Source organism: Ruditapes philippinarum, unplaced genomic scaffold (assembly GCF_026571515.1).
Source record: "Ruditapes philippinarum isolate M1 unplaced genomic scaffold, ASM2657151v2 ctg9337_1_1_1_1, whole genome shotgun sequence".
NCBI lineage: Eukaryota > Metazoa > Mollusca > Bivalvia > Venerida > Veneridae > Ruditapes > Ruditapes philippinarum.
In genome coordinates, this window is record NW_026856181.1 from 1 (window position 1) to 22,570 (window position 22,570).

General features: G+C 32.7%; 2 protein-coding genes across 2 annotated transcripts; one reads left to right on the forward strand and one right to left on the reverse strand.

Moving 5' to 3' along the window:
- Positions 1 to 634: 634 nt before the first annotated feature.
- Positions 635 to 15,155, reverse strand: LOC132745701 (sodium- and chloride-dependent glycine transporter 1-like; the record flags this gene model as incomplete). The annotated part of the gene is given in 13 exon segments (XM_060734665.1): positions 635 to 735; positions 1,282 to 1,381; positions 2,110 to 2,238; positions 2,734 to 2,846; positions 3,300 to 3,424; positions 3,847 to 4,085; positions 4,562 to 4,694; positions 10,238 to 10,403; positions 11,269 to 11,412; positions 11,987 to 12,129; positions 12,479 to 12,675; positions 13,235 to 13,405; positions 15,055 to 15,155. Coding segments are annotated over 13 exon segments (1,773 nt in total), but the record flags the coding sequence as incomplete, so codon positions are not given.
- Positions 15,156 to 15,955: 800 nt separating this feature from the next.
- On the forward strand, positions 15,956 to 22,011 carry LOC132745700 (uncharacterized). Its single transcript, XM_060734664.1, has 8 exons — positions 15,956 to 16,669; positions 17,001 to 17,280; positions 17,646 to 17,883; positions 18,134 to 18,262; positions 18,517 to 18,741; positions 19,146 to 19,474; positions 19,836 to 20,010; positions 20,951 to 22,011. The coding sequence occupies exons 1-8, from the start codon at positions 16,122 to 16,124 to the stop codon at positions 21,283 to 21,285; spliced, it is 2,259 nt and encodes a 752-aa protein (XP_060590647.1). The 5' UTR covers positions 15,956 to 16,121; the 3' UTR covers positions 21,286 to 22,011.
- The last annotated feature ends 559 nt before the right edge of the window (positions 22,012 to 22,570 follow it).

Here is a 22,570-nt window from a genome sequence, read left to right on the forward strand (position 1 = left end):
CTGTCAATGCTTTTCAATTTTTCATAAAGCATACGGCAGTTATTGCTCGTAGGATACTTTAATATGCCCAAATGTCATCAAGAGCAGTTTTGCATGGGGAAGGAATGTATTTTTCAGACTGTAAAAATGAAACAAAAATATTTAGAGACGAAATTTGGTGATTTGAATTTGAATGAATAGAAGTAAGTTTTCTTCTTTTTATTACTTTTGACATTTAAAGTTATTTATCAATTTCAGCTTTGCTTTTTCTTTAAACAGCCGGACATTGTCAGAATTGTCAGCAAAATAAAATTGAGGTACCACATGGGGAAAATCTTAAAAAAGTAGTTTCGTCATTGAAAAGAGTGAAATTATATTTTGATAATTTTCACTGTGAAATTATCAAATATAATTTTCACGGATAAATCAGTAATCCACTGAAAAGCATAACATAAGATGCTGATAATAATAATTATAATAACACTAGTAATAATAATAATAATAATAATAATAATAATAATAATAATAATAATAATAATGACAATTTTAAACGATCATAATTGATAATTAAGATGTTGCTGAAAAAATGATCTAAAAGTAGGCCAAATTACATAGAAACAATAAGAAATATCTGTACAATTAAATGTGTACATACCACAATACTGGCTGGAGTAATGGCTATCCAACATATCATCCAGTATATCTTTGACCAGGGACCTATCATAGTTTCAATGTCCATACAGAATCTTCGTACCCCTGTAACACATTATTGCAACATTAATATAAATACAATTACTCTAATATCGATCAGTTACGTAAGCCCACGTCTTTGTTAACATCTTATTTCTTTTCAAAATTTCAAGATTTAGTGTCAGGATGTTGGAAAGATATTAAACAGTATATTTTATCCCGTGCCTCAGTGAAACCTCAAAATGAGGCTGAGATTTTTTCATTGCTCTCGAGTGATCTCCCCTTTTCGTCAATGTCAGTAATTGACAAAAAAATACGATAAGGATATAATAGAGTATAATTATATCACCTTTTACTGGAACTTGAGTTAATATTTCATGAATACTTACTTAGATACATGAAAATCAATCTCAAACGGTAATCAAAGTTTGATATTGCTACTTTATACTGTTAAAACACCAAAAATGAAAAAAGGAACCTGTGATACAAACTATGATAACTTTCCAAACTATAATAACTTACCAAACTATAATAACTTACCTAACAGTTATAAGTCACCAAACTAAAATAACTCACCAGAATAAAATAACTCGCCAAACTAAAATAACTTACCATAACAATATGAGATAGCTGTAACCTCAAGGAGGCCAATTAGTAACACACCCCATGCTGCAGCGTAGTAATCTACGAGCGTTACCCAGTATATACCACTCTGATCATATGAAATCATAAGAAAATAGTTCCATTTCTATCACAGGTAGCTTTGATGCCATAATCATAGATATGTCATCATTTTAAGAAGTTATCAAATAAAGCAGATAAATACACCTTTCACAATAACAACGATCAGTTTATTGTCTGTACAAACCAATGTGATAACCAAAACCATTGCCTACAAATTGATATTCCCGCTCATTCTTTAACTGCTTTTCAAGTCATATTATTCTGTTTCAAATTTATGAAATATTCAAAGAATATTTATAACCTTGTTGTAATAAATGGTAGAAATGGTATGCCTCTCGGCCTCTGTTTAAGTTCATAATTATATAACATTAAAACAAACTTTATCTATTTTTCACACAAATATATTTCTATCAATTTTTTTAAAGACACTGTGTTGTTTATTCATTTTTCACCTATTTTTACCAACAAAATTACTATTTCTTTTGAAAAAAAAATTCCTTACATATGCAATATGAAACAAACAATGTACCGGTATGTTTATAAATGTAAGCATAGATATCAAGTGTCTATGTATTAGGCAAAAACAAGTTTCCCTCTGAAGGATGCTGAGGTTTGCGGACGTAGGTGTGCATAAATACAGCTACCAAGAATCTAAATATAAACTTAAGAGAAAGAGAAAGGCAAATAGCAGAGTTTACATTCATGTATACGTGCTCTGAAAAATAAAGTAAGACTGCTGTAAATGCTCGAACCTACCTTGGTAGTGTATGGTAGACCTAACAAGAAGTATACAACACAAATAATAAATATTGAAATCACTTTCTTTTCTCTACATTTTGGCACGATATCTTGTATTCCCGTCAAAATAGCTTCCACCGACGCAAACTAAAATTATAAATGTAATATGTTCAGACAATAAGACCTGCTGGTATATCCGAATTTAAAAGCAAGTCATCCACCAGTATAGAGCATGGTCAGGCTACATGGATATGAAGACTGGCCTGACTCTATACTTGTGGCAAAGGCTGACCACTAACTTTCAGTTCAAGGTTATTAAGGGCTAAAAATTGTCGAAATGTTCAATAAATGACAAAAAAAAAACATGCTGTGAAATAATGTTGTAAATTTTATATAGATTTGGCATAATGCCCATACATTAAGAAGCGGGGCTGTGAATAGCAATTTGATTTTATATGACATAGAGAGATCTATATGTATTTTTCGTTTACTTTGAAAAATATTAATGGTTCTTGCCCTATATAGCATGTGAGAGACAGGAACATAGCAGAAACACGTGGATATTTAATTCACTGAGGAAACTTTTGATTTGAATTTTTCATGAATAAGTCGAGGAGTACAATATTCCGGAGATTTTATTACCTGGCTGTCTAACCCAAGTGTGATGAGCATGAAGAAGAATATAATAGACCAGAACGTAGGTAATGGTAGACTACGAACAGCTTCTGGGTAAATTACAAACGCTAGTCCCGGTCCTGTAAATAAATGTCACGTGTCAAGGACAAACCAATTAAATTTAGTTTTACATGCACTTGTGACGTATCCTTAATTGTACATTCACCGGACTGCTTTGTACTTCATCATAAGATTGTTTTCCTAATTAATAGCAAACTTAGTTACAGAGATCACTCAAATAATCTGAAATATCTCGTTTGCACTATATATGTACTCGAAAATGAAACACCATATGTCATTAAGAGTAATTTATAAACAGCGGATACCTATACAACATGTTATTTGATATGGTCATCTTTACCTTATTTGCTATTCTTACTAAATCATCTGAAAATATATACCTGAGATAAATATTTTAAAGGTACAGTAAGAATAATTGACATAAAATTATTAGTTTATAGAAACAGGAAACGTTTTCCTCGGTGAAACACTATAAAGTTATTTTGATATCTTAGTTTCATGAAGTATCTTACCGTTGTCTGCTACATGATCCACGTCGCCCTTAAGTTGACCCGCCATGTAACCAATGAACGAGAAGATAACAAAGCCACCAAATATGCTAGTCATACAGTTACCAAGGGAGACAATCAGCGAGTCTCTAAAATATAAAACAAATATATTATGTGAAAATGTCCTAAAACACAACAGCAAAAAAAAACCAAAAAAAAAAAAAAAAAAAAAAAACCAACAGCATCATAATCCTCCTCCTTTTTATCGCCGTCATCATCATCATCATCATCATCATCATCAGCAGCAGCAGCAGCAAAAAAAACAATAAAAAGGAAACAATGACAAGTGACATTCATCTAGCTCCATAACTACGGGACCGAATGCAAACTGTTGTATTAGGAATGAGGATTGAATGAACAACTTTAATCTTTTTGAACATTTTGTATGAATTACCAAAACCGAATATGTAAGAATGTAATTCTAGTTACCTTCCCCCCTGGAATTGCAAAGGGAGAATCGTGTCGGGTATTTGACTAAGAAAACACCAAGGTATATAGCCAGTTCTCTTACCTTAATATATTGTTATGGAATCTATTGTAACTTGACAGAGCTATTATTCCACCACCGGCAGGACCCATAGAATAGAAAATTTGTACAGCTGCGGCTTTCCATATGGTTACATCAACTAACTTGGTAAAATCGGGAGTGATGTAATATTTGATGCCTTCGCCAGCATTTTCTAAAGTAACACCCCGAAAAAACAAGATCACAAGGATCACGTAAGGGAATATGGCAGTAAAATAAACAACCTGAAATAAGAAAAAACAATGAAGTAATTAATGTTAGTCATATACATGTATCTTATTTGAAACATGGAAATAATCAATGTTTTAGGTGATAAAACGCGAATAGGGACAAAAACTTTGAATATATTATGATTCAGGGAAATCGTGCTTTTACACCTGAAATTTGTCGAGCTCGTAAAGCTTGACAATAAAACACCAATATCAAAAGTTTTTAATAGATAAATAAATATTTGATGGAGGTCTTCAATAGATGCAGAAATGTGCATTAGTGTTACTTAACTTTAGATAGGGTGTCCAACAAACAGCACAAAATACATGTTCACCCATTTATAAATGTTTCAGATATTCATCAATCATTAACCAATAAAAATCCTTGTGGACCGATTCATTAGTTAATCAATCATTTAACTAACAACTAAAGAACTAGTGCACAGATTTATAACTATTTTTTAAATAAATCAATTATTTTGCATATTAACCTTTCCCGCTGATTTAATACCCTTGATCAGACATAGAAAAACAAGCGTCCACGAGAACAGCAGACACAGTACGAGCCGCCATTGTGGCGTCCCTGTATGCTCTATCCCGTCACTTAAACGTAACACATAGTTTCTGAAATAAGTAACACATAGTTTCTGAAATAGGTAACACATAATTTCTGAAATAAATGGACACAACTTTTACAAACACAAACGTATACAAGAAAAGCATTGATGCAAAGCATCAAAGGGCGACGCCAAAAGAATTTGATCCAGGTTTGCACCTAAATACTTAACAAAAGATGTGTACTTTATAGCAGTACCATTTCATGTGACCTGGAAGCTAGGCCCAGTTTAAGTTGAAACTTAAACCAAAACGAAAAGACTCTGTCTTGCCAAGATGCAAAGACAATTTATAGTCAATTAACTAATCTTACGATTTATTTTACCAAATACAAGGATACCTGAGTCATCATCATATAATCACAGGCACGAGTATCGGACCTGGGAAGAAAAAGTATGACCAGATTGATAAAAAAACTGTGTTCATCTTAAAAGTGTCAAAAACCAAAAAAAAAAAAATTGTAAATAATGACCCCCTTTAAAAATATACTATTAACTTAAAGTATATTTTTAAAGGGGGGTCATTATTTACATTTTTTTGGTTTGTGACAATTTTAAGATGAACACAAGTTTTTTTTATCAATCTGGTCATATTTTTTCTTCCCAGGTCTGATACTTGTGCCTGTGCATATAATAAAAGCTTATTGCTTAGGTTGCAGACATGTCATTGACATATATTCGACATAAAAGAGGACCTAAAATGAACATCAGGGGGACACCATAGGTACTCAGAGCAGTAGTAGAAGGAGTACCAGCCACATCAACCAGCTGCTATCAGAGATAAGACTTGAACCATGTAAGAATGTCATTACATATGGCAGATGCTTGAAGTTCCATGAACAACTAGAAGAAAAAGAACTTCTTCATGTGCAGTTTAGTGTGATCAACTGTATCAAAGGCTTTTTGTAGATCTAAAAGTATCATGCAATACTGCCTTTGTCCATTTCAAATAAAATACAATCTATTAAATGAATCAAACATGTGTCAGTTGAAAAACCACTTCTAAACCCTGACTTAAACTGCCTGACCATGACTCGAACCCATGACTTTCAGAAGACCAACTGAGCTATCCGGCCGGCTTCACATTTTCTCTTTAATAATGAAATAGTTCTAAACCACAACATATTTCCCCACTCAATTGGTTCATGACCTTGAATTTCTGATGTTTACAGAGCATAGTGAATTAAACTCATGGTTATATGCAGTCACTGGATGAGAAAAACTTTCAGCTTGACCAGAACTCAAACCTGTGACCCACAGAATAATGTACCGCGGCTGTAAGCGATTGAACTATCTGGCCGCTTACACATTTTCTAGCCTAAATAGTGAACAGTTCTAAACCGTGACAGATATTTAGATTTTTAAATTAACAGATAATTAATTCTTAATTAATAAATAAGAAATAAAAACCTTACATACTCATAGTCGAAATTAAAATAACAATTTATATATTATGTATAATTATTTTTAATAAAAAGGGCTTAGACAGTAAACTATTGGTTGTGCCATTATTTATAACAGGTCAATTTGAAAGTGAACATAACTGTGCTAATACATGTACAATATCTATTTTTTGTACGGATAAAAAACTAACCCTTTTTCTATGATAAGAAATTTTATGAAGGCTGATTTGTATTTTGCATCAAGGGCACTGGGCGAAAACATGAAAATGCAACAAACACACCACTTTGTGTCTGGCGCCCGGTTACTTTTTTGTACTTTGTTGGTTTTCATGTGGCAAAAATCACCCGCTATAAAATTTAGTGTACAAATTTATTCAAGGGCAAGTAACAAGACTACTCTATGAAAAGTCTGTTGTCGGGTTGACTCAGGAGACCTAAGCTTGGAAATTGAGACCGGTGTCCCTCCATTACAAATAGATAAGTCAGAAGTTGTCCTTTTCAATCTATGCACATGTTAGAAAAAAAATAGAATAACCATTCAAAATATGATTTTTTGAGACTTTATCAATTATATTGCTTGATCCAAGTTTCAGGACATTTTCAATCAATACATGTATTATCATTTATAACTTTAAATGAAAGTCTCATCCCTTTAATAATTATGACATAACTGTAACTCTTTAAATTCAGAAATATTATAAGTCTCATCATATCAATATACTAAGATATACATGTATGCACATAACATTAATAATTCCCAGTTTCTATTAAAATAAATATGAAATCCTAACATTAACATTGGTACTCAATGGATGGAATTCAAAATCTAGTAGAATATATAAACACTGTTATAGATACTATTATTAGCCAGCTAACACTGGGTATAAACAACTATAACCTGTAGACTGATCAACACATGTATTATCATTTATAAATTTAAATGCAAGTCTCATCCATCATAACTGTAAGTCTTTAAATACAGAAATACACATTATATCCATATACTATGATACACTTGTATGCACATTACATTAATAATTCTCAGGTTCCATTAAAAATAAATATAACATCCTATTAACAGGAATTCATAATCTTGTAGAAAGAATAGATAAAAACAAAATCCCTAAAGAAAGCCCAACACGGCAAAATTGAAAATGTACATGATATTGTATAGTATAAAAGTAAAAAAAATCTCAAATAGTCTATATCATGTGATACAGATTAAGTTGTGTTAGTGTCTAAACATTAAATGCATATCTCTTACAGTAACAAATACTGTCCCTCTTTTAACCTTCCATTAGACTTTACTATACAATGTATAACTAACTGCATATAATGTAATCAAGTGTTTAAAATGAGCACCTATATGTATAGCTTAAATATTCTACCTTTCATTTTTACCAAAGGTTATTTTAGTAACAATTCATATACAAACACATAGAAAATAATAATTTCACATAGTGATTAGAAGATGCCTCTAGCAGAATACCTATAGGTATGTACCAACTGAACAAACTAGAAAAATCTGGTCTAGGGTATATCAAGCCAGTAAAAATATATATCAATATTCACTCATCAGGGCCTCTCTGCTTTTGATGACCTTACAACTGGTAAATTTTATAAAAAAAACAAAAAATAGTAAATAATACTAAATATAGAGTAGACAGAAAAGAACAAATAATTTAGTAAACATGAGTTACTTCCCCTTAAAAGAGAGAAAACCTGAAACCCAAAAGAACACCCTAAACATTAAAATTACGAAATGTTGCAGGCTCAGTCAGTTTTATTAAGCCATGCAAATTAATGGTAAAGTATTCATAAACAAGAGCTGTCCGTAAGACAGCGCGCTCGACTTTTTTATTGCTTGCCAATAAAAAAAGTTTTTGCAGTAAAAGGCAATACAAGAATCTCTGTATTTTTAAAGTGAACAATGGCCATGAGCATTAAGATATTTAGTGAAGAATTATTTTACTGAATTGTGTGATACCCTTGAACACTGCAGGTTCAGTGGATAGGAATGAATTTTTTTAGATTTTTTAAGTTTTTTAGTGCTTGCCTATAATACAAAACATTGACAGTTAAGGGCCATAATTCAAATAAAATCTTTGACAGAATTACCTTCTCCTGGACATGTTTGGGAATCATGATTGTAAACAAGTATTCCAACTTTCAAATTAATATCTCAAACAGTTCAGTCAAAAAGTGGACTGGTACTAAAAACTTAACCAAGATTCTAAGTCGATAAAGGGCCTTAATTTTTAAAACAAATCCTTGACAGAGTTACCTTCTCTTGCGTACAGATGGGGGTAATGATGTGAAATAGCATTAAAAGTTTCAAAGCAATATCTCAAAGGGTTAAGGCAATAAGTGGATTTTACCCATATTCAATGTATTTTCTAAGTCAAAAAGGGGCATAATTCTGTCAAAAACCTTGACAGAGTTATGTCCTCTTGTCTGTTGATGAAGGTCGTGATGGTAAACAAGTATGGTCAGTTTCAAAGCAATACCTCCAATGGTTTTGAAATAAAGTGAGGTGGTACAAAAAACTTAACCAAGCTCAATACACTTTCTAAGTCAAAAAAGGGCCATAATTCTGTCAAAAACCTTGACAGAGTTATGTACTCTTGTCTGTAGATGGAGGTTATGATGGTGAACAAGTATGGTAAGTTTCAAAGCCATACTTGTAATACTTCTGAAATAAAGTGGGGTGGTACGAAAAACTTAACCAAGGTGTGACGCCGACGCCGACGCCGACGCCGACGCCGGGGCGAGTAGGATAGCTCCCCTTTTCATAGAAAAGTCGAGCTAAAAAATAGATGACCTTCAGTTATTGCAGAAAATCGGATAGCTTTCAACATCCGGATACTGGTACACTTTGTAAAAACAACCATTCTGTGCAACAGATCAACGTAATATTGATAAAATCAATAGGATAATCGTTAACAACAGTCCATTACCTATCCGTATACTCATTTGCAGGTGAACTTTCTTCTTGTAAGAACATTTTGAAAATATATAAATGAATTAACGAATGGATACGGCATCAATGTAGACCACAACGATATTCGAAATCTGGGTTTTAGTATTGTCAATAAAACTAAGGGACAAGCTGTTAAACTGAGCCTGCAATTTCGTGAAAATAATATGACAATGCACATGCTTTTTATATAAAGTTATTAAATACAAATATAACAACATATTTGTTTACTTGATTTTTACGAATCAAAATAAATCTAATTAACTCAACATGAAATTAACTGCTAATAATAACAGCTCCTTCCATAGGCAAAAATAAAAAGCATTCCATATAAGACGACGCCGCTCACCGGCGTCGCCAATCACAGTTGAAATCTAATTCGGAATACATTACAATTTTGGAGATTAATAAAAGATGGCGAAGGTTATTGGTGTTCTAGAAGTTAAAAAAATATTTATTAATATTGGTGCAAATTCTGACATGAGGGAAATATGTGTTAATACGCCCGTCTCAAACATGTATTCAATTGAATGAAAAAATACCAAAATTTGTTTAAAGCTCAAGAATTTGGGAAATTTTACATGGAAAGTCAAGGTTATCAATAGGTCTAAGTCAATACAAATGTACATAAAAAGTTAGAGTTTTGAGCTGAGTTATACTTGTGCTTATAAATGAGCTGCGTCACGACAAAACCAACATAGTGCGTTTGCGACCAGCATGGATCCAGACCAGCCTGCGCATCCACGCAGTCTGATCAGGATCCATGCTGTTCGCTTACGAACTGTATTACAAGTAGAGAAACTAATAGCGAACAGCATGGATCCTGATAAGACTGCGCAAATGCGCAGGCTGGTCTGGATCCATGCTGGTCGCAAACGCACTATGTTGATTTTGTCGTGACGCGGCTCAAATGGAGGCTCTTGCTAATGTTATGTATAAGGGTAAAAAAATCCGCTGACACCAAAACAACATGTCACCGACCAATCAATGTAGGGGTAGGTGTCGGGGCACAATCTTGACACATCTGCCACAATGTAATTACAACACTTTTTCCAAACAACAAAAAAAGATTTTTGAATGTTTGAGCAGTAATGATTCTGCTTATCAAAATACCGGATCGGTGTTTTTCATTTTCAACTACTTTTGTGTCTATATAATACAAGCAAGTCTTACTCCCAATATTCCTTTGTCGGGGCTACTCTCTCTCTACCCGTTACGTTCTTGAATAAGTCATAGTCCCACAACCCAGTAAAGTTTCCAGCATTATAACATTCACCATCCGGGCGACGTTCTTCTATAGTACTATTACACGCAACATCTGGCAATCTCTCGCTACAGTCTGTAAGTTAATATTTCGGAAAATTATCAGTTACATGTTGTTTTTACTAATATAAGTAATAGTTATAGTAAATGAAACGAGTTAGTTACGAGGATATATCACTGGCTGAGACGACATTAAGGGATGTTCCTGCTAAATATGTCGAGGCCGTTAGGACGCAGAAACATACCGAGATGACTGCATTTCTCAAAACTGAAATACTGCACGTGATATTTATCACATTCTTAACACAGAAAGACGGCACGTGGCTCTGGAATTATACACGAAAAGGCCCCCTAACGGTAAAGCTAGAAAAGTCAGCATATGACCATAACAGTGACGGCTTGACTTAACGAAAATTCAAACAAAACACATCTACATCTCCCATGAATGAATTTTCAACACGAAAGTTTCCGGATCAAGTCAATTAATATCTACTTTGTCTTGCCGACAAAACACATGTTTTGAGACCTTCAAGAACTAAGAAACAAACAGTTTAAGGTGGAAGAGATTTATTAAGACAAATGTATTTACTATTTTTGTTTTATAAATATAATAGGCATGCTATTTCATTCAGTACTAAGGAGAATAAATACGTATATTTTTTTTGTTGGTTGGCTTTACTTATGTCCATGATAAATTGTTTGACTTCTAAAATATTACTTGACAAGATTAACTTTCTGGAAACTTACATTACAGAATTTATAAATTTAAGAACAATTTCTGTTGCTTACTTACCGCTGTTATTTAATGAAACGCAAAACTTGTATTTATGTAAAAAAACAACCCAACAACAACAACAATAAAAAAAACAAACACAAAAAAACATTTGTTGACTGAAATGAGTTTGATAACAAATTTTTGCTCATGTAAAAAAAATGTTTACCATTTGAATTCCACCATTCGCTACATTTTGACCAAGGGAGATTACTCGTAAAGGATGCAAAGAAATAAAAGTGGCACCAGGCGATGATCATGCAATAGTAGCCGGATATAATAGAGGACGATATCATCATTGCTATACCTAAACCTGGAAATTATACATACATGTATGTTACTAAATATAGCAAATACAAAACATACTGAGATAACATCTACAAATAATTGACATTTTTTTCATATTTTTTCCATTATAGGGAAGAAAAGTGCGTTTCACGCATTGCTGCTATATAACTGAAATATACAAAACAATGTACTGTATACAAAAACAAATTATGAACCCATGATTAAAAAGATCTTAAACATTGCGGAAGTCAAGAGAGTTTCGTCTTTTTACTTTGATTACATTCAAGTTGAGAGATTTGTTATTCACATATTGGATAAATCGAAGAAACAGTATATGAGCCGCGTCATGACAAAACCAACGTAATGCGTTTGCGACCAGCATGGATCCAGACCAGCCTGATCATCCGCGCAGTCTGATCAGGATCCATGCTGTTCGCTATCAGTTTCTCTACTTGTAATAGGGTTTGTAAGCGAACAGCATGGGTCCTGATCAGACTTCGCGGATGCGCAGGCTGGTCTGGATCCATGCTGGTCGCAAACGCATTACGTTGGTTTTGTCGTGGCGCGGCTCATATGAATATGAAAAGATAAAAGCATACCTTGAAACAGTGGGGAGAAATTCCAGCAAGTCGTGGGTCCGCAACTGGTGAACTGACCAAGACTGGACTCCAAATAAAACAACGGGATCCCAACAAACGTCATGAAAAGAATATAGGGGACTAGAAATGCCCCGCCACCATGTCTATAACATGAACAGTATAAGAAGAATTCGTCCCAACAAATATTTTTATTATATAATGACCTTTTTTGGGATATAATTTGATTTTTTTAAAAATTTTCATCAATATTTCTTACTTTCAGTCACATGATACATTTTCAAACATGTTAATACTAAAGCTGATATGTCTCCAAAATATATTTTTTAAAGGATGTGGCCAATGTAGATCAAAAATATTTTAACAATTTGGACTTTAACTTAAACAAAGAAGCTATAAAAAAGAGGAATGTTCATATATCTAGTAAACCTTGTGGTATTTGTGCTATATAAATTGCAATGCAATGCTTTACAGTTTGTAGATCATATACGGTACCTATAACATAAATAAGGAAATCTCCAGACGTTCCCAAGTCCTACGGCATACCCTAGCATAGACAGTATATACTCGAACCTGCCGGTCCAGTTACCACGAGCTTTGTTCTCATCTACACCAAACACTTGCTTTTTAGTCCACACGCCACCTCGTGGTCTACCGTCGGTGCTTGTCGTGCCATAGTCAGGTGTGAATCCCTGTAGAAGCCAGTAAAATGAACATATTTAGTACATTTGGAAGCGTTTGTTAGACAAAATTAAAATGTAATTTAAGATACTGAAATAATAATCGGTCAAAGAAGCAACCACACATTAACATTTGACAATAGGTACAAATCATAGCTTTTTTCGTACATTGAATAATACTATGCTCACCTTTGAGTAAAATATTTTTCTATGAAAGAAATTTATTGAAATCTATAAAATTCTTGCTGAATATGTCTGATTTAAATAAAAGAAGGTACAACAACATCTGCGTTCATTATAACAGGTCAAGTAAAGCTAGTCCGTTAGGATTAAAAGGATAACATTTCTATTTTGTGTGAAGTCATAAAATATTTATTATATATTTCAAAAAGGGTATGAAGCAATTATCAATATTTTCATTTATAAAATTTGAGCATAGTATATCTTTATCCCGAACCAGTCAACTTTGATGTTAAACTGAACAAAATATGCAAAACAGTCCTAGGTTGAAACCTGTTGAGATTTCGAAAGATAAAAAGGTTACCACTTTTAAAAAGAAAGGTATACATACGGAGTATATACCAGGTTGAACACTGCTAACAATATACGTATCTTCTGACCTGACATCTCCATTGGTCAGTGTTATTTGTTCCAGTGCACCGGCGGAAAGATTTTGGTCCACAGGTGTTGCTACGCCATTACTACTCAACGGTTCCTCATTGTACACCAGGGGCTCTTTCATCTTGAAAAAAAACAACAACAATAAAATAACAATTTGACCACAACATGACGACGACGTTATGGTAAATCTATAGTTATAACTTTTCTGATCATTTTTTTAACAGTTCGCCTCCAGGTAGATGTACTCAAATGAATATTTAAAAGTGATTTACATATAGAAGTATAAAAATGTCATATGAACAAGAAAAATAATTCAGTGTAGCATAATGTACAAATATGTCAAAATACGTAAAATATATGCCTCGCTCTTACACAGACCCATTCGTAGCCTGTAGATATTTTTGCATATTCATAACATACGCGCTATTTCATACTTGTTCGTGTTTTTGAAAATATCAATTTTGCCGAACAGAAGCACATAAAAAACGACAGACTGGAACCCAGTCTTAAAGTGTTATTAAAGTCTTATATTGATCGTGAATAAATGCATTTCTTTAACTTTGTATATATGTTTTTCTCAAGTTCAAATATTTTTTTTAAAAATTTCGTTCCAAGCAGATTTGAATTTTATGTTACCAGGCTCAGAAATTCACCGAAATTGTAAGGTCATTGTTACATAGATTGTTCACAGTTTCATTGTAACACATTGTAACTAATGTCTTGAAACTTTGCGCATATTTACATTATAGAGCTGTTGACAATAGTTCATCAATATCAATATACAGATTAAGAAATATGGAAAAATAATGAATCAAAACCTCTGAGATCCTAACAGCAGATTTTATAATTGTATTGATTTATCCGGCCTCTGGTCTGGTATAAATGATCTTAGATGTTTTAAAATATTTTGAATTTTAACTTCCATTAATTTCAATTAAGTATAATAAAAACACGATTGCGGTGTAAGATTCACATCGTGTATCTCATAAACTTTACATATAAATGTCTGTTTCAATCAGTAAATTACGATGATTAATTAATAATCTAATTTTAACAATTTTAAAGCATTAATTATTCTGTTATACATGTATTGGATATTTCTATACCGGAAATGATTGTATTACTATATTGTACTTTTATTTGAGTATATATGAACATCCGTGCTTGATTTGCATATCTTTTGATTATACACTTATACAATTTCAATACTTTTAAAGAACAAGGAAATACACTTGCACATGATTACTACTAGATGGAAATAAATGTGCACTAAAAAGAAATAGTCCGGTGTATCACGTTTTCGGAAAGTTGTTTATACTGTTTATACACACATATATATACATACATATAAATGACATATACTATTTAATAAACAAACATAAATCACAATACATTCCTTACTCTTTGTGAACAACCAAAACATTATACATGTTTAGTTATCCAATACATAGATTTCTTATTAGTAATTTAGATGTACAAATTGATGTAAAGTAGCATGCCAGAAAAACAACTTTATTACAATTATCATACATGTGTGTAGAAATAAACATCATTTTTTTAGAAAAACCCTACACAGTCATTCAATATTGACAATTTGCTTCACGCTATTGATCAAAATAAACACATTTAATACTGGTGTGTGTGTGTCGCGACCTTAAAGTGTATCAATTGATTTTTGCGATACGCCTACAACTTCTTGTCAAATGTATTTAAAATAATTGTAATGAAAATCATACAGAAAATATAAATAAAAAAAAATAAATGCCTTACCCCACCATCCATTTTGACATCTGCCGGGGGATTTCCATATATGACATGTAAACCATGAATTTTTAATGAATCACGTGACCCAAGGTGCGAGTATCGTTTTACAGGTGAATAAACTATTAAAGGGAGACAACCAAGGTGTGACTGTTGATATGTGACACTGAAATATTTTTACGACATGATACAGTTAACTACACAGTGTATGTTGCATAAGTTATTTTATTTCTATAAAAATACGTGTAAACTATTAGAGCGTTCCATATACTCTTATTAAATTCATTCATTTTATTCTTAAATTTACATTTTCTCAACTCATTTTTAAGTTTTCTCAACTCATTTTTAACTTCAGTTATATTTATATATCATTGATTAAACTTATAACAAAATGTAAGGTAACGTTAATATCTATTTCTAATTTTTACTACAATTTTCACTTTATTTATAAAAATGCATCAATTTTATTATTGTGACTTTTAGAAGATTTTCCATTGTATAGTGGAAATACTTATTTTTCACATTGTAGAGCGGTAAACTTCTATTTAGGTATAGGTTTAAATAATATGCACCGCTTAAGATTACAGTTTTAACTTCGATTTTCAATGTTTTGTGACAAATCAATAAAAAAATGCATACAATTTTTCATAAAAGTTTTCTTAAAAGCTACCGGGGATACAGTATACTTTATAAGGGATCAGAAATGTCTTAAGGAAAGTTATATTTTATAATTTCCCTTTTGTAGCTGTTATGCTTTAATGAAATTTATACCACCATTTCATATCCAAATATTCAGTACCGTTTTTACTTCTTTCAATATCCGATTTAACTTTATATATAGAAATTATCTGCCTGAGTGATTTCGTATACACTACATGTATTTTGTATTGTCTTAAAAGACACACTTACCCTTTGGTTAATCAGTACGTATGAATATTCCCTTTTAGTTTTATGGAGTTTCTATGAATGTATTTTGAAGATGTGGTTTTAAGGATTACAAATTTCGATATACATGAAATTTAGGATATTTCATATTCATTTTAAAATAATTTTCGTTTACTTTCGGAAAAATAAACATGTCAAGTTCTCGGGCACCAACTAAGAAACTGGCAGAAAAATGGCGGAGACCATCAGTGTCCGATGACGTCAGTGTGTGTAAGATATGTAACAACGATTTTGTAGAACCGCGCACCTTGCCGTGTATGCATTCATTTTGTCAAGAGTGTCTTTTAGTTCTCTTGAAAAGCTACGAGCAACAGAAAAAGCTAGACCGCACGTTCTTCTGCCCGACCTGCAATGTGCGTACCCCGTGCCACGTGCTAGGAAAGGTTACCGCTGATTGGTTAAGAATGTTTCCTAGGAAACACGTGCTTGACAAATTGAAAGAAGCCATATTGGTTGTAGAAGAAATGTGTCACCCTTGCTCTAAATCATGGAAGATTACTCCGGCGATAAAATTCTGTACAGAATGTCAGGAATACATGTGTATGGCGTGCAATGAGGACCATAAGAGCAACATACAGTACAAACAGCACAAAATAGTCGACTATGAGGTGAAAGAAATGAAGAACACACCTGTATCTAACATTTCAAAGTTCCAGTGCAAACAACATAAGTCTTTAAGGTAAAAATCCACTTAAAATAAGATAAAAATAATGCATCACATGACTCTTTTGTTATAAACTGAATATATCTTTGAAGATAATGTGTATATTTTCAAGTAGGAAGATTTTGAATATTTTTAATTTACATTATTTCAAGTCATAAATGTATCAACGGATTTATTCATTTCACCTCATTACTAAATAAATTTGCAAAAAAAAATCACATATTTAAGTTGAAACTTCGATACATGTATTTGTTTATTCCATTCATTCACTTATTTTTTTCTTTTTGAAGTTTTTATGAGTAAACATTTTCTTATGATGAGTCAACAGTGTTTGCTTTCATTTTAGATATACATCATTTTGTGAAATACACCAAGAGTTCCTTTGCAACACATGTAAGGAAGGTATAGCCCATCGTCAATGTCGTATAACACATCGACTTATTGAAGCAACAGGTAACATAACTAAAGCCGAGACGAAACTTAACGTTCTTAATTCTCTAAAACGCAACGAGCGAAATAAAGGGAAGCAACTGTTGAAACTAATAGAGCAAATTGATCAAATTCAAGATAAGCTAGAAAAGTGTCGTCTAAAACAAGTGGAAACATACTGCAATTATGTAATGCAGGTAAATATAATTTCTGCTTATTGTTGTAACATTTTTTCTGGTCATTCAGTGCTAGGGTCGCACGAAATGTTGCAAGTTCGAATTCAAACACACTCTAAAAATCAAACTGAGTCTTTCCTTCGTTTTATTGCGCATGAGGGATTTCCCTTTCACATCTTTTTGCAGAGGAAGTATATTTGTAATTTTAAAAATTCAAAAAAAAAATATGTAACCACAAATATAAGCTAGTGTTTGACAATGCTGAACATTATTTAGAAAATGAATTATAACTATGCCATAATGATTCTTGTTGACATCAAATCAACTCATATCAACTCATAAAATCATATCTATTTTACTTGATTAATGCTTTGCTTTGTTTTCAGGCCAGTTTGACGGAACAAAAAACGGAAGCTGTTGACGCTCTGAAAGGCAAAGTCGAGTTTGTAAAGATCCACCAATCCCACGCTATTGTCAATAACACCATCAATAATGTTGAAGATATCCTTAACAGTTATACTCGTGCATTTGCTGATATCGCTGATGTTGATGATAAAGCTGTGAAAATCGAAATAACTAAAGGAATTTCAGACATTGAAAAGATTCTGAGCAAACCAGCATTCGGTAATTTAATTTTCTCATCTTCTACACACTGTTAATGATATTCTCATTTGTTGTTTTGTTATACCATTTTGTTTATCATGTACTGTCATGTGCCCTTATGAGCCTTGACTTTTTCATTAAACTTGAAACTTAGTAAATAATTCGCCGGGTGTTTATTTTGATATCGAATTACAATTACTCAAAATTGGTTACGATTCATTAATTTATCTAGTCATGGCATAACAATGAGAGATGCACACAATTTTTACAGATGCATTCGGTGCTAAAACTGACATTGACACATCTACATCTGAAGTGCCAGATAGAACAAAACAAGGTACTGCTACGAAAAATACTTCAGTAAATATAACAAAGGAAGCTGCTAAAGGTGCTGATAATGGTGAGAACATTTTTGTTTTTACATTTTAACAATCTCCAGGGGGTAATTTCGAAATTATTACGATACGTGAATATAAAAAAGAAAACTATGTTAGCAAAAGAAAATAACGTTACATGTTCGTCAGATCGAGAAAGAAATATAAGGAGCGTTTTCTTGTATACATTTGGTCATAGATTATAATTATTCCATTTATAAAACCGAGATTGTAATTTATTATTTAGTATGTGATGAAAATCAGTGAAATATATTTACAGTTTCCAAAATAAATGATAAAGGGAAAGAAAATTCCGAAGAGGAAGAAACGCTACACGTATGCAAAAGACACGTAGATGACACACTAGACGAAGAGACATTTATGAGACTAGGTGGCGCTTTACAGTCAGTAGGCGCTTTATGTTACCGTAACATGTCATCTACCGCTTTTAGGGTTGGTTCTAAGTACGTGATGACTGCTGCACATACTGTTAGAGACATTGTAGGTAAATACTTTCTGCACACATGCTGATCTTTTTACGCCGTTTATATAGTTTGTACAAAACATGTTGATTTTGTTTGATAAGTTTGTTTTTGTACATTTCTTGCAATATGGATCATTGATGCCAAGACATTCTTTATTAAATTCTAAACCCGATTTACATGTATCTTATTTGAGATGGGCGAGTAATGTTTCACACACTTTTACTTCTCACGAACAGACTCTGCGAAAAAATATATTAAAAGTCTGAAATAGTTGCTGATTTATGCTCATTGTTGATTGTTTTCATATTTACATGTTTGCTATATAAACCAGTTAACCGAAATCTTACACGTCTCACAATTAACATTAACATGCATGGTGCGTTTTTCAAAGAGATATTTAATATTACTTTCTGTTTCATTACAGATCCTGATAGATTAGGAAAGATAGACTGGTCAATTTTGGAGGGGCCCGGGGTATATTTAACATTTACTTCCCCGACATCGAGAAATGATTTGAAAAAGTATCACCTAAACCAACTCGTTTCGTTCCTTGATGACGAGCTGAATGTAGCTATTCTTGAGATAGCCGATATCGACACTTTACCCCCTCCTCTGATTCTTAGCAGGAAGGACATAACTACTCTAAATGTTCACGAGGTTGCAATCATTGGATATGGTCACAAAGGTACTCATAGCAAACATTTGGATATCAAATGTCAACTGTTGGGACCCGAGTCTGACAGGGCTGTAAAGGTATGTATATATGATAAGAGTTAAATATCTACAACGGGTCCTTACCAAGAATAATAATATCGCCTGTTGTTAATTCCGTTTCATGGAAATCATTGATGCACTGTTTTAAAAAATAATCATTTTTTTAGACAATGGAGCAGCAATGCAACTTTACATTATCTGTTATATTACTCTTGATAGATCCCTACTCGATCTGATACAAATGACGTTAGAATTAGACAGGTCAGGGATCTAAACATTATAAGTATGTGATTTCGCAAGTCTCTGAATGTTATTAGATATAACATGTGCACTGATCAATGTATGAATTGTTCGAAAATTGACGTTAAAGGATATCTAGATCATTCTATTGAAATTACAGGCACTGAAATGGTTGAAGTTAGAGGAGAGGAAACATCGATGTAACATGTTGGTAAAACAACGAGATCCACCACCCATCAACTGGCATTACGATGAAATAAAGGAATCATACAATGTGGCTATAGACTGCTGTATGGAATATAGGGCACAGGGAGCCCCTGTCATTACAAATACTGGTACTGAATTTCTTCGAAATTAGTTAATAGGTTAAGAATGGAAAGAAGAAAACTTTGATATAACAGTATAAGTGATATTATATTGTAATGGCGAATTTGTTTGAAGTTGTAAAAAGATATTATAATTCTTAAGTTCTTTTGATACAGATAGTTTCGTGTCGGGTATTTAATCTGAAATTTGAATAACGAACTAAGATTTATTCTATTATGTTCAATTATTTGTATATGTAGTATTGTTGTAATCAAAAGAATATTACCAATAGTCTTAAAATAGAGAAAAACAGAATCCCTAAAGAAAGTCCAACACAACAAAATTGAAAATGTTGCAGGCTCGGTTTGATTGAACCTGTTCATGGACGGTAATTGAAAGTGCAAGTTACCGTCCATGCCCCCTAGCACCGGCTTAAAGCAGAATTCAACATTTAACATGAAAATGGTGAAATTTTGAATTAAGAAACATCCACAGATGTGTTCATACGGCGGTTATCATGGAACCTTCAATGTGACACAGACGTGCCATTCCATGAAAAGCGGCGTATGGTCCCCAAATAAAAGAATGCTTTTGCCCTAAACGAGAAAACAATGGGCGGAACTAAATAAAATGGAATTTTGAAAGGGGATCTGAGGCTATGAAGCCTGCATATCACAGATAAGACGTCAAAAGAAAAATTTAAAAAGCAGGCAACATATCCTAAGGGTGATTATACAGTATTCAAGTAGGAATACTGGAACCACCCAAGTTGAAATTGGCCGAAGAGAAGAAACTAAAAGTACCACAGAACATGTATACACAACAATATTGTCGTGCTGAAACGATCTTCAAGGATCGAAAATATAACATCATTGATTAAATGTACGGGGAGACTTTTTAAGATATGCAAACAATTCTTTTATTTACATCAAATGTAAATTTATTCATTTTAATAAACTTTTCTTCAAGGGCCATCGGGAGCAGAAGTACTTGCGATCGTAACGAGGAGTATACCGGAATGTTTTACTGACCTTCCTAAGAAAACGCAAGAACGCTGTCTGGCATATAGGTTTGAAACGGCTACAAAAATGTCAAGTCTATACGAGAGGCTAAAAATAGAAACTCGCGTCCTTGCAGACGACATCTTCATAACAGATAAAACATTCTTTGAATTAGGAAGTTTTGATACATTTTGTGTATCTTCTGCTAACTTTGCAACAAGTACACCAAGACTCCCTCAAATGGGAACACCAAATGATTCCGATGTTGGAACACTGAGGTCGTCTGCTAGCAGTAATTTTTGATAACTTTTTTTTCAGATAGATTTTCGTTAATTTACGATGCTTTTATAACAGAAAACTAAGCATACAAGTACTTGGAACAAGAGAACGTCTTGGTATAAAATCAATAAATAAATCCATGTAAACCAGTTTATTTGCGACAGAGATAAGATAAAAAATATTTGATAAACTCTTTTTTTCAACTTCCTTAAACAAAACAATGCTTTCCTTTTACTACTTTTTGCACAAATGGATAATTTGAATATTCCGCAATAACTGTTTATTGATTACGTAATTTTGTTAACCAAGTATTAAAGAAATGTCGTAGTGAATTTGTTAGTAAAGTGATATGGTGACTATTTAAAGTGTTGGCTTGTACATATCTGAGTTTTCTTGAGCTCCTTGAACCATTTAATGCCATGCAGAATCGTCTATTACAATTTTGGTATGGGTACTTGTCAACCTTTTCATCATTTATTAAATGTTTAGTGTTCGAATAAAAAACAATTTTACCTAAAATAAACTTTTACCATTAAGCAAATATAAATCTATAACGTAGATGTGCATTTTGAAACTTTAGAAAGATTGAAGGTCAAGCTCGAAATAATCTTAACTGTTGTAAACATAATTCAAATGATAAACGATCATCTAAGATGTTATAAAATCATGTCGAAACTAAATGAGCCGTGTCACGACAAAACCAACATAATGGGTTTGCGACCAGCATGGATCCAGACCAGCCTGCGCATCCGCGCAGTCTGATCAGGATCCATGCTGTTCGCTATCAGTTTCTCTACTTGTTATAGGCAGGCTGGTCTGGATCCATGCTGGTCGCAAACCCATTATGTTGGTTTTGTCATGACGCGGCTCAAATGTAAAATGATCTGTAACGGATCTGTAACGGAAGGTCTGTTATAATATAAATAAACGAGAAAGTTTCTAAAAAGGATTCTAGCTTTCTACTCAATCCTTTTTGCATTTGATTGTATATATATTTCGTATATATGTTTGATTGAAATACGTGTAACATATTGTTTAAACTAATAGATAAATACGTTGATATTGCCAGACATAACCACACACCAAGTAAAAATTATATCTGGAGTGTGAGTTACATAATCCGATCATAAATATACATTGTATAAAAAGATAATAAAATGTTTTTTATACAAAATATTATTTTTCATCATGCTTGATAAACATTTTAAGCAATATTCTTTGAAGAATATAAAAATGATATATTTCAATTGTTTTTTTTTATCATTATTTGAAATTTTCATGGAAAATGTGCCCATTGTAGACCAATCCG

What these genes read in the sequence shown, in the direction of transcription:
- LOC132745700 (XM_060734664.1), top strand. Translation starts at nt 16,122, where the DNA reads ATGTCAAGTTCTCGGGCACCAACTAAGAAACTGGCAGAAAAATGGCGG. An exon ending in TGCTAAAGGTGCTGATAATG is followed by an intron (nt 18,263 to 18,516) that starts GTGAGAACATTT and finishes ATATATTTACAG; the next exon opens with TTTCCAAAATAAATGATAAA. An exon ending in AGTCTGACAGGGCTGTAAAG is followed by an intron (nt 19,475 to 19,835) that starts GTATGTATATAT and finishes TTGAAATTACAG; the next exon opens with GCACTGAAATGGTTGAAGTT.